The 15,889-nt window shown below is 72.0% G+C and overlaps 3 protein-coding genes across 3 annotated transcripts; 1 reads left to right on the top strand and 2 right to left on the bottom strand.

The window, feature by feature from the left end:
• Positions 1–3,974: 3,974 nt before the first annotated feature.
• On the bottom strand, positions 3,975–4,923 carry AURANDRAFT_37911 (hypothetical protein; the record flags this gene model as incomplete). Its single annotated transcript, XM_009040003.1, has 1 exon — positions 3,975–4,923. The coding sequence occupies one exon, from the start codon at positions 4,829–4,831 to the stop codon at positions 4,031–4,033; it is 801 nt and encodes a 266-aa protein (XP_009038251.1).
• Positions 4,924–5,407: 484 nt separating this feature from the next.
• On the bottom strand, positions 5,408–5,980 carry AURANDRAFT_28446 (hypothetical protein; the record flags this gene model as incomplete). The annotated part of the gene is made up of 1 exon (XM_009040002.1): positions 5,408–5,980. The coding sequence occupies one exon, from the start codon at positions 5,978–5,980 to the stop codon at positions 5,408–5,410; it is 573 nt and encodes a 190-aa protein (XP_009038250.1).
• Positions 5,981–9,153: 3,173 nt separating this feature from the next.
• On the top strand, positions 9,154–10,914 carry AURANDRAFT_65245 (hypothetical protein; the record flags this gene model as incomplete). The annotated part of the gene is made up of 1 exon (XM_009040036.1): positions 9,154–10,914. One exon carries the CDS (start codon positions 9,154–9,156, stop codon positions 10,912–10,914), a length of 1,761 nt encoding a protein of 586 aa, XP_009038284.1.
• Between the last annotated feature and the right edge of the window lie 4,975 nt (positions 10,915–15,889).

Here is a 15,889-nt window from a genome sequence, read left to right as displayed (position 1 = left end):
ACGACGACGCACGTCGTGCGGTCGTCGAGGACGCCGGCGACGCGCGGCGCGAGCTCCGCGAGCGCCTCCGGGCAAAACGGCGGATTCGCGAGCACCAGGCGGTGCTCGCCCCCGTCGTCGGGGAGGCGGAAGGACCCGAAGGGGCCCAGCCCACCGAAGGGCCCGTCGACGCCCGGAAAGGCCGTGCCGAAGCGCCGCGGCCGCCGCGTGCGGCGGTGGTTGAGCGCCGACGAGTACGCTTCGAAGACGGTTCCCTCGGGCTGGCGCGCCCAGCGCTCGAAGGTCGCGTAGACGGCCGCGGGGATCGCCGCCTGGTTGCCGTTGGCCACGGTGTTGTAGTGGCAGAGGAGCGCGAACACGTCCGTCGCGAAGTCGCCGCCCTTCTCTCGCGCGTGCGCGCGCTTGAGCCACTGGAAGCGCTTCGCGTCGACGCTGAACTGCGCGCCGCCGTAGGACGCGACCCAGGCTTCCTTCGATGCGCGCGACACGGACGCGGCGCCGCCCTCTGGTAATCCCGCGGCGCCGGCCGCGCTCGCCTCGGCGAGGCCTTCGACGATCGCCGCCGCGGCGGACGGCTCGACGCCCTCGGCGGCGAGCTCCGCGGCGACGCGCGCCAGGCTCGACCGGCAGGGCAGCAGCGCGTCCGCGCGGGCGCCGCCGACGAAGGGCGACGCGTCGAAGGCCTGGAGCACGGACCGCTGCGAGGCCACGGGCAGCGTGCGCACGCCGGCCTTCAGGCTCCGCCGCAGCTCGAGGTAGCAGCGGCTCCGCGCGAGCGCCGCGGCGGCCATCGGTCTTTGCAGAGACGCTCACGCTCAGCGTTTGTGCAGAGATGCTCTCGGGTGTTCGGGAGCGATTGGAGCGACGCAAATTGCCATTGTCATGCTCTCAGTTCATGCTCTCTCGCCTCGCAGCTTCATCTTGAACTCAAGAACTGCATTCGGCATGGGCAGCCATCTCGCCGCGCTGCTCGCCCTCGCCTTCGTAGTCTGGTGAAGTTGGGGATCTAAGTGTTGCATTTGGCATGGGCAGCCTTCTCGCCGCGCTGCTCGCATCCGTCGCCTTCGTCGTCGCCCACTCCATCAACGACACGACGGTCGTGTCCGTGGCCTTGTCGCCGCACGCCATCCCCGACCGGCCGGGCTTCATCCCCCACGACCCGCGCTTTTGCATCTCGCCGCCGCCGTTCGGCAAGCAGTGCACGATGCACGCCACGGAGGCGCTCCGCGCCTGCCTGGGCCTGCGCGGCTGCCGCGGGCTCGTGTGCCCGGACCCGACGCCCTACGCGCGCGGCCAGCCGCGGCGGCGCATCACCGGGCCCGTGTGCCAGGCGCGCGGGCGTTTGGCCGCCGGCGAGCGGAACCACGACATGTGCAAGCCGAGGGGCTGCGCCCACGTCGCGGTCGACCGGCCGCCGGCGCCGACGGCCGCCGTGTCGCTGCCGGAGCGGCTGCCGCCCTGGCTCGAGGCGGGCCTCGTCGATCCGAAGTGGGTGCCGCTCGACGGCGGCGGCGGCGGCCGGCGGCGCTTCCGCGTCGTCGAGCCCTACGTCGAGGCGCCGCGCGACGCCGAGGCGCGCGAGCGGCCGCCGCTCCGACGGCCGCCGGGCGTCGCGGCGGAGCGGGCCGCGCGCGCGCACCGGCGGCGGCGGCCCGGTATGCGCTAGTAGGCTTCCTTATAGTCGTCGTCGGTGACGGCCGGGGGGCTGTGGCTGTTGGGCTGGACGCGCGTCACGTTGCCGAGGTCGCTGTGCGCGTGCGCGTTCGGGATCGCGCCGCGGCTCTCCTCGCGGTCGTCGCGCTTGTTCCAGATCCAGTCGTTCGGCCGCATGAGCGACGCGTCGACGCCCTCGACGGAGTAGTGGAGGCAGTGCTCCCATTCGAAGTCGTGGTAGACGTAGGGCACGCGCACGGCGTACTCCGGGTTCGCGGGGTCGAGCAGGTCGCGCCAGACGACGTTCGACAGCGTGCTCGAGTCGAGCGTCGCCTCCAAGTCGTCGCCGACGTCGTCGCTGTCGAGCTCGTAGTCGAACCAGACCAGCTTGTAGGACGGGTGCTGGCCCGGGCACGTGCCGCTGTCCGGGCCGTAGGGCCACGTGCTGTTCGTCATGTTGCCGCTCAACGCGAAGCGCTGCCACATGCGCTCGACCTCCGTGTGCGTCGCGAAGAAGGCCACGTCCATGGGCGAGTTCGACCCGAGCATGTCGCCCGTCAGCACGTCGACGTCGCAGACCGTCCGCAGGAGGCGCAGCTTCTCCGGCGCGCCCAACAGGTCCAGTTTCGCGCGCGCGCGGTCCGCCTCCCGGAAGCCGTCGAACGCGCCCGCGACGACCTGCTTCCAGAGCTTCGAGTCGGCGATGTCCTGGGCGTTTAATGTAGAATTGTCGTAGCCCGCCTGGAGCGCGCCGAGGCCGTGGCAGCGGCAGCCGCACTCCTTCTGCCTCAGGCCCGCGCACTCGCCCCTCGAGGGACACGACTTCGCGCCGCCCATCCACAGATTCTTCTGCAGGTCCGAGGACTTGTCCTTGATCTGGTCCAGGTAGTGGTGGTCGATGACGATCTTGCCGAGCTCGTCGTATTTCGCGCTGCAGTCGCCGAACGCGCCGCCGGCGAAGACGTGGACCGTGCCGTGGGGCGACACCTGAAGCTGGATCATGTAGTCCGCGAAGCTGGTGTACATGCCCTGCTGCTGGGCCCAGGCGACGCAGTCCGGGAACTGGGCGTTGTTCGCGCTGCCGCACATCTTCCGCGACCGCACGACCGTCGGCTCGCCGCGCTGGTTCCAGGGGCTCCGCAGCAGGCCGAAGGCGTTGCCCTGGTGCATCGTCGACGCCTTCTTCTGGCGCAGGAGGCTCAGGGCCGGGTAGGTGCAGACGTCGTCGGTCTGGCCGTAGCAGGACGCGAAGCCGTTCGTTCGGAAGTGGCCCGCGAAGCCGGAGTCGTTGAAGAGCCTCTCCGAGAGCAGGGGCACCTTCGTGTGGGCCCAGGCCCCGTCGACGATGACGCCCGTGTCCTCGTCGGAGGCGCCGAAGAAGTCCGCCGTCCAGACCGGCGACTCCCAGAGTCGCAATAAATCGCGGGACCCGTGCGACTTGTGCTGGCCGTTGGGCGCGCGATCTGTATATAACCACTTGTCGAGCGTGTAGTCCCAGTAGGGCATGGACACGGACGGGTCCACGGCCTGCATGGCCTGCTCAACCATGCCCCCGAGAGCCGCGTGGGCCGTCACGAAGGCGTAGCCCGTCGCGCCGTGGATGAAGTCGCACATGTTATTGCCCGCCAAATCGTTGTGGATGACCGCGACGTGGTGGATGTCCTTGTAGCGGTCGCCGTAGATTTCCACGCCGTCCGCCGTCGACACCTTCCAGAGCGTCGACGCCGCCGCGGCCCAGGCCGCGCGGTCTTCTCTCGTCAGCTGGCGGATCTCCCTCCGGACGTACTTGACGTAGAGCGTGACGTTGAGCGCGCTCGCGACGCCGAGCGCGCCCGTCTCCGCGACCGTGAGGAAGCGGTAGATGCCCGTCTTGTTGAAGCGGACGTTGAGGTCCGGCCCGGCGCCGGACGCGACGCCGCTCCAGGCGTACGTCGCGCCGGCGCCGCCGCCCTCGATCCTTAGGACGTAATCGCGGTGCGGCTCCACGAGGACGGCGTCGGCTTTGCCGAAGAGGAAGGGGTAGTAGGACGTGTTCAGCCGCCCGTAGCCTTCGCTGTAGGCGCCGACGCGGAACGGCGTCGCGGCCTCGCCCGCGGTCGTCGCGTCCGCGGTCGCGAGCGCCGCGACGGGAGGCGGCGGGCCGCGCGTCGCGGCGCCGACGAGCAGCGCCGCGGCGACGGCGCCGGCGACGACGGCGGCGCGGGGCCAGCGCCGCCGGTCGCCGACGGCGATGCCCTCCGGCGCCGGGCTGCCGGCCTGCTGATAGCCGGCCTCCATCACTTAATATGCTGCCCCGGCGCAGGATTCGTGAAGTCGTGGGTGCCGCGCAAGCAATGTTAGTAGAAACGCGCGGGCTTGGCACTCGGGCGCCCCCCTCTCACGTCTCCATGGCGTCGGCCGCGGGCGCGTCGTCGACGGCCATGTTCTCGGCCTGCGCGGCGGCGGCGTCGATCTCGACGGTGTCGAGGTACTTCTGGACGTCGCCGTCCTCGATGATCTGGGTGGCGGCCTCGCCGGCGGCGGCGTCGAAGGACACGATGGCGAGGCTCGCCGACGCGGCGTCGAGCTCCTTGTCGCCCGCGACGCAGCCCGCCAACCCCTTCAACGCGTGCTTGCAGAGCTCGTCGACGCCGCAGCCCTTGAAGGCGTCGACGTGCTTCTCGAGGTAGGTCTTGGCGCTCTGGGCCCGCGCGCCGATGGCGACGGCGACGTACTCGTTGTAGTTGCCCGACGGGCACGTCTCGTAGAGGTGCGGGCCCGTCGCGTCGACGCAAGCGACGAGGAGGCCGACGCCGTAGGGCCGCCGCACGTACATCTGCGTGCAGCGCTGGTACTTGTCCGCGATGTCGAGGACGAGGCGCGCGCCCTGGAGCGGCGCGCCGTAGACGTAGCGGTGGTTGAGGCACTCGGTCCGCATCGTCTTGGCGAGCGTCCGCGCGTCGGCGTTCAGGCCCGCGACGGCGATGGTCATGTGCTCGTCGATTTTCAGGAGCTTGCGCTGGTAGCCCGACAGCTCGTTGGGCTGGCGCTTGAGGGCGGCCAGCACGACGCAGCCCTCGCCGACGATGCCGAGGCACGCGGACCCCTGCTTGACGGCCTCCATGGCGTACTCGACCTGGAGGAGGCGACCCTGGGGGCTCCACACCGTCACGTCCGTGTCGTACTGGGAGCGGAACATGGTCGCGGACGCGGGGGCGGCTCAGGCGCCCCGGTTCCCCTGCGCGCGCGACGACTTGGCCGTCGAAAGGCGCTCACTCGAGCAGGCACAGACCGCGAGCGTCTCGTGGGCGCCAGATTTTGCCCCGGCGGCGACCCGGCGTCGTCGCCGCGCGCTGGCGCAGGCGCGCGCCGATCCGGACCCCTAGCACCCACACGGACCCATCCTCCGGAGTGTGCACAGCTCCTGCCGACCAACATACCCAGTAGGTTTTAAACACGCCGCGTCACCCCGCGGCCTCGCGCGCGGCCTCGTCGGTGAGGTACCGGAGGATCGCCTCCGTGCCCGGCCCGTCGACGTCGTCGTCGTCGCCCGCGAGGACGCCGCGGAACGCGTCGAGGGCGCCGTCGTCGCGGTCGACGAAGCGCAGGCTCCGGTCCGGGTCGCCGGCGTCGCCGTCGAAGAGCGCCGCGCGGTCGCCTGGGCAGGACAAGGGTGATTCAACGTCGCTTCAACGTGAGTGTTCCGCGCGCGCGCGTTCCGGGAAAAGCATCCACGCTTCGAGACCGTTCCGAGAGATGATCGCTCGTCCAAAAATCAGCCGAAACGAGTGGAAAACGGCCGAGATATGAGCCTTTGAAGTTGGGAATTTCGCTCTCTTGTCCTGCCCTGGCGATCGCCCGACGCGCGGACGCAGGCCTCGACCTCGCGCAGGAACTCCGGCGCGTCGTCGGCGTAGGCCCGCGCCGCCGCCGCGTTCTTCGGCGCCTCGTAGCCCTCGAAGCCGTCCTTGATGTAGAAGATCTTCTTGAGGAACGTGAGCACGGTCACGACGTAGTGCTTCGCCGGGTCCCACTCCGGGTAGGCGAACTTGACGTCGAGCTCGCCGCTCTCCGCGTCGACGAGGGGGCTGTAGATGCGGCTCGTGAAGAAGACGCGCGGCCACGCGCCGACGTCGTTGTACTCGGGCGGCAGCTCGACGCGGAACTTGAAGACGCCGCTCGCGTACATGCCGCGGCGCACGAAGATGACGCCGTGCCACGTGCGCAGGTCGGCGAAGGACGGCACGACGTAGATGCCGCCGGGGCTGTTCTGCTTCAGGTGCTTGTACTCGACGGTGAGCTTGTAGTCCTTGATGGCCTGGGCCCGCCGCGCCTCGATGCCCGACATCTGTTGTGGTGTGCTGCGTGGTCCCTCTCGGGTGCGGCGGAGTCCTGCGGTCGGCGCGGCGGCGCGTGGCACGTCTGGTGGCGGCTTACGGCGCAGCGCGAGGCGCGCGAGCGCACACCATCGTTGTGGCAAAAGACTCGACCGGCCGGTCCAGTTTAGCGGACGGAGCCATGCTCGTCGCGCTCCTCCTCGCGCACGGCGCAGCGTTGAGCGCGCCGCGCGCAGCCTTGAGCACGCATCGCGCGCAACGCACGGCCCTCTCTGCGAAAAAACGCGACTACATGAGCGGCGGCCTCGGGTCGAGCAAGCAGGAGAAGTTCGCCCAGCTCTGGCGCAACCGCAACGACCCCGAGGCCGAAGCGGAGGCGCCGCCGACGGACCTCGCGGCCTGGGAGAAGGAGATCAAGCGCGCCGAGGCCGCCGACGCTTTGGTGCCCGACGCGAACTGGCGGCTCCGCGGCGCCGCGGGCAAGGCGGCCGGCGCGGCGACGTCGGACACGGCGCGGTCGCTCGCGGCGGGCCGCGCCGTCTCCTCCGGCGCCTGGACGGAGCTCGTCGGCAGCGACGGCGCGGGCTACGCGGCGGCCGGCGGCGACGGACGCCGCGGCGCAGGCGCTCCACGACAAGCTGCCGCGCAAGGTCGCCTACGTCGTCGCCGTCGCCACCGGCGACGCCGCGGGCGCGGCGAAGCGGCGGAAGAAGCGGCTCGGCGGCAAGCTCGCGAGCCTCTACGACCCGGGCCGCGGCTTCCCCGGCGCCTGCGGCGTCGGCGCGGAGGCGCGCTGCCTCGTGCTCGCGCCGCCGCACCCGTCGCCCGACGCGCACACCATCGTCGCCAAGTTCCCCGCCGACGCCGCGGCCGCGGCGTCGCTCCCCGACGCGATCACCTCGGCCCTCGCGGAGAAGCGGATCCTCAACGCGAACGGCATGAAGCGGTCGTAACGTGACTCTCTAACGTGACTCCGGTACGTTCGGAGCGCTGTTACACCGACGACTGGCGGCGGAAGCTCAGGGAGGGCCGCCAGCCCGTCGACCGGGACCGCGCCGCGCGCGGTCCCCCGGGGGGCGACGCCGGGGGGCGATCTCGCGGCGACTCGGGCGGCGCGGCGGACCGGAGGACCGCGGCGCGCGTCCGGGTCCCGACGGCGCCGAAGGCGCGCGTCTTCGCGAGCGCGAGGATGACGGCGACGCGCTTGTGCCCGTGGAGCCGCGCGAGCGAGAGCGGCGTGTGGCCCTCGAAGAGCGAGCCCGGCGGGAGCTTCGACGCGCGCTCGACGCCCTCGGCGGCGACGAGGGCGGCCGCGGCGTCCGCGTGGCCTTTCCACGCCGCGCAGTGGAGCGCCTGGAAGCCGTGCGCGTCGCGGAGGTTCGGGTCCGCGCCCGAGGCCACGAGCAGCGCGACGACGGCCGCCCGGCCCTTGCGCGCCGCGAGCACGAGCGCCGTGCAGCCGCCGTCGTCGCGGCGGTCGACGTCCGCGCCGTGCGCGACGAGCACGCGCGCGACGTCCGCGTGGCCGCGCGCCGCCGCCGCGTGGAGCGCCGTCGTGTGCCGCGCGCCGCCGTCCGGCGACACGCCGCGCGCGAGGAGGAATTCCACGACGTCCGCGCGGCCGCGCTTGCAGGCCAGCATCATCGCGACGCGCCGCGGCGGGCCCCGGGGCCGCCGCGGCGCCGCCGCGGCCTCCTCCGGCTCGTCGCCGAGCATCCCGTCGACGACGTCGCGCCAGTCGCCCGGCGCCTCGGGCGGCGCCGCGCCGTACCAGAGCAGCGAGAGCCAGCTCGGTCGCTCCGGGACGTCGCCGGGGACTTCGAGGGGCCCCGGGGGCACCAGGCCCTCGCAGACGCAGCACGTGCCGTCGCAGAGCTCGCAGGGCGCGCCGACGCGGCACGTCGGGCAAATCGGGCAGCCGCAGCGCCGGTCCGCCGGGTAGCCCGACCGGGCGTCGACGTGTGTCGCGACGTCGCGATTCTCGCAGCCCGCGGACCACGTGCCCCGGGCGCACAGGCACGCGGACCGCTTGCCGCGGAGCCGCAGGTTGTCGTCGCCCGTGGCGCCGCAGGCGTAGCACCACGCGGCGCCGCAGGCCGGGCAGCCGCCCGTCGACGGCGAGATGTGGTGGCACGCGTGGCCGTGGAAGTGCGTCGTCCGCGCGCCGCAGCCCGGGCAGCCCCGGGACGTGAGCCGCACGAGGCGCGACGTCGTCGGGTCCCGGGTTCTGTTCGCCCGCGCCTCGCAGGAGCTGAAGAGGAAGCCGTGGCCGTCCCAGGGCTCGCGGCAGGCCGCGCAGCTCTCGTAGCCGCATCCCGCGCAGGGGACGCGCGCCGGCGCGTCCGCGACGGCCACGTCGGCGACGGCGCCGCAGCGCGGGCAGGCCAGGCGCCGCTCGCGCGGGATCAGCGCCGCCGCCATGAGCGCGCCGAGCGCGCCGACCTCCTCGTCCGTGAGCGCTTCGACCGGCGTCGGCGGCGCGCCGCGCGTCGCGCGGTCGTCGGGCAGGAGCGCCGCGCCCTTGTCGCGGACGTTTCGGGCCGCGTCGAGGTCGACGCGCGCGCCGCACCCGGGGAAGACGCAGGGCACGCCGCCGGACGTGACGCGCCGCCTCTCGCCGAGGGCGTCGCGAAGGATCTGGCTCGTGCAGCCGACGCAGATCTCGTGGCCGCAGTCGGCGACCTTGCAGAAGGCGTAGTCCGGCCAGGTCTCCGCGCACGCGACGCACTCGCGCGCGACCATCGAAAAGTCCGTGCAGCTGCAAAGGCACCAAGCCTCCGCGCCTACGGTGCCTCACCCGCGGGGCTGCCGCCAGACGGGGGTGCGGCCATATGAAAATTCAACATGCCACATCCCAAAGCACTGTCCCAAAGGTGCCGCTCTCGCCTCAGGCCATCACGGAGGCGAAAGAAGCGTCTATGGGCAACAAGCTGAGCGCTGCGGGCCTCGGGAACGACGACTCGTCGCGCCGCAAGGCCGAGCGCTCCCAGCTCAAAAAGAAGGACCTCAAGAAGGAACAGGAGCAAAAGGCCAAGGAGCGCAAGGAGCGCCTCAAGGCCCTCGAGGACGCGCGCGCGGGCCACGGCAAGCGCACGTCCCGGGGCGCCGCGGAGCTCGACGCGCTCAAGAAGCAGCAGTCCGTGCGAACCGACCCCGGCGCCGCGTGGCCCGAGCCCAAGTGAGCATGGCGTCGCTCGCCTACGCGTCCGAAACCGGCACGGCCAAGGACCTCGCGTGGCGCTGCTGGTCCTACCTGTCGCTCCGGGGCGTCGACGCCGCGGAGCCCCGGCCCCTCGACGACGGCGATGTATTTGGGCGACCGGACGCGCCGCTGACCGTCGTCTTCGCGGCGACCTGCGGCGACGGCGCGTGCCCCGGCGACTCCAAAAAAACGTGGGCGCGGCTCCTGTCCAAGGCCGCGCCGCGCCTCGACGGCGCCCGCTACGCCCTCTACGGCCTCGGCGACGCGCGCTACGGCCACAAGTTCTGCGCGTTCGCGCGGAAGCTCGACGCGCGCCTCGCGCAGCTCGGCGCGGCTCCCGCGGTGCCGCGCGCGCTCGGCGACTCCGCGACGGCCGCGGGCGTCGAGGGGCCCCTGGCTTCCTTCCTCGCGGCCCTCGCGGGGTCGCTGGGCGTCGACGACGGCGACGGCCGCGTCGGCGACGAGGCGCCCGCGTCCGCGGAGGCCTACGCGCCGGGCTACGCATCCAGGAAAACCGACGCTCCCGCCGACGACGGCGACGGCTACGACAGCGCCGCGCTGGCCCTGGGCTGCTTCGACGCGTCGCCGCCCGCGGCGGCGACGCTGGAGGCGACGGCGCGGCTCACGGCCGACGACTGGTGGCAGGAGGTGCGGCACGTCACGTTCTCGACGGCCGCGGCGTACGGCGCGGGCGACGTCGCCGTCGTGCTGCCGCGCAACGCCGACGCGGACGTGGGCCGCGCTTTGGCCATCCTCCGCCGGCGCGACGCGGCCCTGGGCCTCGACGAGACCTTCGCGTTCGAATCGCGCCGGGGCTCGCAGTTCCGGCCGCCGCGGCCGCCGCTGCCCGGCGCCGCGACGCTGCGCCGCGTCCTGAGCGCCTGCCGCGACCTCGGCGCGCCGCCGCGGCCCGAGGCCCTGGGCATCATGGCCCTCTTCGCGAGCGACGCGGAGCAGCGCGACAAGCTCGTCGAGCTCGCGACGGCCAAAGGCCGGAACTTCTTCCGCGAGTACGTGAGGTCGGAGCGGCGGTCGCTGCTCGACGTGCTCGAGGACTTTGACAGCGCGGCGCCGCCAGTCGACGCGCTCCTCGACGCGCTCGACTGGCTGCGGCCGCGGCAGTACTCCATCGCGTCGCCGCGCGGCGGCGAGTCGCTCGAGCTCTGCGTCGCTCGCGCGCGCTACGACACGCCCCTGGGCCAGCGGCGCTTCGGGCTGGCGTCGTCCTGGCTCTGCGGCCTGCGACCGGGCGCGCGCGCGCTCGTCGCGGTGAAGCGCGGCGCGTTCGCGGCGCCGCCGGACGCGGCGCCGCTCGTCTTCGTGGGCCCGGGCACGGGCGTCGCGCCCGCGCGGGCCATGATCGCCGCGCGGGCGCCCGGGGCGCGCACGCTCCTCTTCTTCGGCTGCCGCGACGAAAAAAAGGACCGGCTCTACGCCGACGAGTTCGCGGAACGGTACCCGGGCCTCGACGTCGACGTCTCCGTGTCGCGCCACGCGGAGCCCGCGAAGCGGCGCCGCGTCACGGCCGCGCTCCGCGCGCGCGGCGCCGAGGTCGTCGACCTGCTCCTCACGGGCGGCGCCCACTTCTTCGTCGCGGGCAACGCGCAGATGGCGTCCGACGTGACGGACGTTTTGCTCGACGTCCTCGTCGCGCACTGCGCCCAGCTCGACGCGAAGAAGGCCGGCGCGCTGCTCCGCAAGCTCGACCGCGAGAAGCGCTTCGCCGTCGAGGGGTTCGGCTGAGCGCTCGGGCGTAAGGGACGGCGCTGGCGTAGCCTTGGCGTGCGCGAGGCGGTCGACTTGGGGGTCGACGCGCGGCGCGCTCGAGGCCTCGCTCGACCGGCTCGTGACCGGCTCGCCGCTCACGCTCACGAGCTTCCGCGACCCAGCCAGCGAATCCCACCAGAAGCGAGCAAAATGGACGGCCCTACGCGCGCTTCTGCGTCCCCGTTTTGCAACACGCGCGCCCCCCTCTCGCCCGCCATCATCTCCTCGTCGACGCCCAAAGTTTTTCTACAAAAACCGCGGCGATTCGATCGAGAAGTTCGAGACTGTTTCAATAGGTACATCAAAGTGTTCAGCGGCGTCATGGGCATGTATGGTATGCGCCGGCGTCACACACGCTCGGGAGTACCTCCGTCCCCGCGAAAATCTCGACTCGTCCGCCCGCCTCGCGTCGCGCGCGAGCCGCCGCGACTCGGCGCGGAAGGATACGCCGAATCCGCCCGCGGTGAAGCCAGAGAAGCCCCCCCCCAACGGTCCACCGGCCCGGCCCTGTTCTGGAAGCACTCCCGCCCGCCCGCAGGCGCGCAGATGCTCTTCGTGCCCCAGAAGATGGTCACGGACCACTTCGACGCGCCGGCGACGCCGCTGCTCCAGTTCTGGATCCGCGGCTCGTCGTGCGCGTTCCTCGGCCTCGTCTACACGCTCTACACGAAGGTGCCCGTCGCCGAGGCCCTGCCCATCGCGACGGCCGTGTCCTTCGCCTGCGGCGCACTCTACCCGTGGAACGCCAAGTTCGGCTACATCTCGCCGGGCCTGCCCGTCAAGTACCCGATGCACTACGTGCCCGAGATCCTCATGGTCGCGCTCACGGTCCTCGGCATCAAGGCCATGATGTAAGGGGATCCCAGCAGCAGCGACACCCGCCGCTCCCCGCCGCGGCGCCCGCAACGGGCGGTCCGCCGGGTCCTAAGAGAGTCACATCACACTATGTCCGCGTCGCGGTCGCGGTCGCGGTCGCGGGGGCGCGTGACCTAGTACGCGCCCCGGTGGAGGTCGTCCCGCGCGGCGACGAGCGCCTGGGCCTCCGCGGGCTGGAGGTGCATGTCGGCGACCAAATCCGCGGCGCTGAGGTAGCTGAGCGTGTCGAGGTCGATCTCCTCGGCCGCGAAGACGCCGTGGAGGTGCTCGAGGCGGCACGACGCGAGGAGGCCCCGGAGGTCGCGCGGCGGCGCGGCGGGCCACTCCTCGGCGGGCCGCGGGGATGGGCGCGAAGTGGCGCGGCGAGACGGCGCGCGACGCCTCCATGGCGCGCTCGACGTCGGCCGCGTCGTAGTCGATGCCGGAGCCGCGGCCCCAGTGCTGCGCCGGCTGGAACTCGGCCGCGGAGAGCGCGAGCGCGCGCTCGAGGTCCGCGTCGAACTCCGAAGTCTCCGCGGGACCGCCGCCGCCGCTCTCGCGCAGGCTCTCGGCGATGACGCGGTCGAGCTCGCGGGCCTCGCGCGCGCGGGCCTCGTCCTCGGCCGAGCGCCGCGGTGGCGGCCGCGGCGCGGCCGCGCGCTCGGCCTGCTGCGTCGCGGCCCACTTGGCGCTGCCCACGGGCGCCGCGGGCGCCCGGGGCTTCTCCTTGCGCTCCGACGGCAGGTCGTCGTCGGCCGACAGGCCGAGCGCGATGCGCTCGCAGCGCGGGGAGCAGTAGGAGCTGCCGGGCTTCGCGGCCTTGGCGCATTTGAAGCCGATGTCGTCCTCGGCCCGGAGGCAGCGGCGGACCTTCGCGGGCTGGCGGAAGTTCTGCGTGGCCTTGCCCTGCTTGTTCGTGATGCTGCACACCGCGGCGTTCTTGTCCGCGACGCGGGCCGGTGCGCCCTTGGCCTTGGCGCCCGACTTGGGTTTGGCGCCCGTGTTTTCGACGAACGCGAAGCGGTCGAGGCCGAAGGTCGTGACGAGCTTGTTCGCGCGCTTGTCGCAGAGGCCGTCGCAGCTCTCCTTGAACGTCGCGACCCAGTTGGCCAGAAAGTAGAGCTTCATCTTGCAGCGCGGGCACCGGCGGCCGTCGGCGGGCGGCGCGTCGAGGAGTTGGCACTCCGTCGGCATGGCGTCCCACTTCGTCCAAAAGTCCTCGTCGTGCTCGAGGCGCATCCTCGCCGCCCAGGCGAGGCCGTTCTCCTTCTTCTGCTTGTGCTGCGCGGAATCGTGGCGGGACATGGTCGCGAGTTGGCGCGCGGCAGGCCCCTCAGATCGAAAGGCCAGGCCCAGACGCCGCTTCGCACGGCACCCGCTTTTGGAAATCCAGAGGCCATTTGTTTGACGCTCACAAAAGCAAAGTTTACCCATGTTTTGATGGCTTCGGACGAAAGCACGCGGTCTCGGACGAAAGCACGCGGTCCGACGAACCTCGAAGAGACACGCGATGGGCATGTAATCACCAAAGGCAGCCCCCTAGCGCCGCGCGCCTACCACGGCGCCCATGGCCCCCGCGGCGACTCCCGAGGCGCGCAACAAGGGCTGCACGCTGCAAAAGAAGCGACGCGAAACGAATTGCAACTCGGCGAGAACGGGTGGTTTTAGGGGGTCCTGTGGGTCGTGATCGGGCCACGCGACCCGAATTTGGCTGCCTCGGACGCGGTGCAGCGTCGGAGATCGTTCATAGACACCCCGGGTGCCTTCCGTCGCGCGGGTTTGGCCGTGGAGGCCCAGGTTGTCGATAGAGAGTGCCCCGAGGTTGTGCGCCGCGGCCTCGCGCCGCGCCGTCCCGGGGCCGGAGGTCGCAAAAGTAAGGTAATAAAAGTTGCGGAACCCATTCCTGGTACCATGGGGCGGCCAAAAACGCTCGAATATTACGTTACTTCGACGGCGCGCCCCTTCCAGCCCACCGCCGCGAGCGCGGACGCAGTGTCGCGTAACTCGGCAAAGACGTCATGAAATAGGACCGCGTCTTCGACGACGCAGCCCCCAAGACGCGCGCGCAGGGCGCCGCCGGCTTGGCGCGGGCCGAGCGGCCCGCAGTGGGGCGGCACGGGGCTGCCGAGCGGAAGGAGTTCTCCATAAGACCGAGTTCCAAAAGCTCCTTTTCGATGATATCAAGCGGCCGTGTTCGGTGCCCCAAGCTGTCGGCGATGCCCTGCGCTTGCAGTTCACCACCGGCTCGACGAACCGGCGCGACCTTACGCGCGCCCGCTCAGACCTGCGCCTGGAACGTCGCGCCCGGCGGCAAACCCGGCGGAATCTGGACCTGGGCTTGCCGGCCGTCGGGCAGGCCGAACATGCAGACCGCGCCCGGCGCGGCGCCCGGCGGCACCTGGAGCGTGACGACCTGCGGCTGCGCGATCACCTGGGCGACGGGCGCCTGGGGCTGCATCTCCATCGGCGGCGCCATCATCTGCTGCGGCGGCGCCATCATCTGCTGCGGCGGCGCCATCATCTGCTGCGGCGGCGCCGCCATCTGCTGCGGCGCGGGCGCGACCTGCTGCGCCGACACGTTGGACGCCACGAGCCCGTCGACGAGCATCGGCGAGTCGCTCAGGATGACCACCGGGTATTTCTCCGTGAGCGACGCCCAGGACCTCTTGTCGAAGTCCTCCCAGCCGTTCCGCTCCATGTAGTCCGGCGTCACGTGGCCGCCCATGAGCGGGCTGAGCGCGATGGACGGCGGCGCGCCCTCGACCATGCCGAGCGCGGCGACGGCCTCCCCCAGCTGGAAGCAGGCCTCGGAGGCGCGCAGCTGCTTGTTGCCCGACCCGAAGAGGTGCCACTCCTGCGTGGACCTGCCGTGCCTCGCCATGAGCTGCAGGAGGCCCGGCGACGGGTCGCTGCCCTGCCCGAGGAAGAAGTCGTAGGAGCCGGACCGCTCGCCCGCGTCGGTCTCCGAGAAGACCTGGACGGGCGTCGTCGCCGCGTTGATGTAGACGGAGCCGCCGACGTCGTCCGCGAGGAAGAAGTCGCGGCCCATGCGCTCCTCGACGACGGTCACCCAGCGCCGGTCGTCGCCGCTCTGGACGAGCTCCTCGACGCGGACCTCGTAGTAGACGCAGAGCTTGCCCGAGATCGGGGCCTGGAGGCAGCCCGAGTGGGCGGCCATGGCGCAGCGCCCGACGATCTTCTGCACCTCGCCGGTGCGCGCGTTGCTCGGCAGCGTCCCGGGGAACTTCGACAGCACCTTGCTGATCCGCTGGTCCTGCGACACGCAGCAAAAGCACACGTTGCCCATGGCTGCAGGCAGCGCGGCGAGCTCGAGCTCGAGACGAGCAGTGGGCGCTGCCCCGATCGAGCAGTGCAAACACCACGGTGTTCAACAACATCTGTTTTTGATGCGTCTGTCTGGCAAACGTGGGGCAGCCTGCTTTTTGTTCGGACAGACGCCGTGCGTCGCGCGCCTGGCGCCGGGTTCGCGGTCCGCAGCGGTCCGCGGACGTGCGTGACCCGTCCCGCGCCTCGCGCATCACCCGTCCCTCGCCCGCGACGTTCGCGCTCCGGCAGCCCCGGAGGCGCGCAGGCGCCATGCGGAAGGGGACATTCATCCTCCTGGCGGCCGTCGCGCGCGCCGCGGCGGAGGGCGCGCCGTGGACGGCGGCGGCGGGCGCGTCGATGTCGACCGGCGCGTCGATGTCGACCGGCGCGTGCCAGTCGCGGTGGACGGCCGCGGTGCTCGAGCACTGGCGGGGCTGGGAGGAGGCCCTGCCGCGGCCGACGATGCGCTGGCGGTCGCTCGGCAACGCGTCCTTCTCGGGCAAGCGGCGCGTGAAACTCCTCGCCAAGCACTACCCGAAGATCGGCGACCTCGAGCGCCCCGCGGACGTCGACGACGCGCGGGAGCCGGACGGAGCGCTCCTGCGGGCCGGCTTCGCCGCCTTCGTCTTCGTCGTCCTCCTCTGGCGGTGCAACGACGACGCCTATTTCGAGGAGCGCCGTTAAGGATTACATGCCCCCGACGTCCCGCCACGCGGCCCGGTTCGCCGTGGCCTTGACCGCGGCGACGTAGTCGCGGACGCGGCCGTGG

The sequence above is a fragment of the Aureococcus anophagefferens genome (genome assembly GCF_000186865.1).
Source record: "Aureococcus anophagefferens unplaced genomic scaffold AURANscaffold_13, whole genome shotgun sequence".
Classification (NCBI taxonomy): domain Eukaryota; class Pelagophyceae; order Pelagomonadales; family Pelagomonadaceae; genus Aureococcus; species Aureococcus anophagefferens.
The sequence above is the reverse complement of the archived record's forward strand: the minus strand, read 5'-3'. Positions and strand labels throughout refer to the sequence as shown.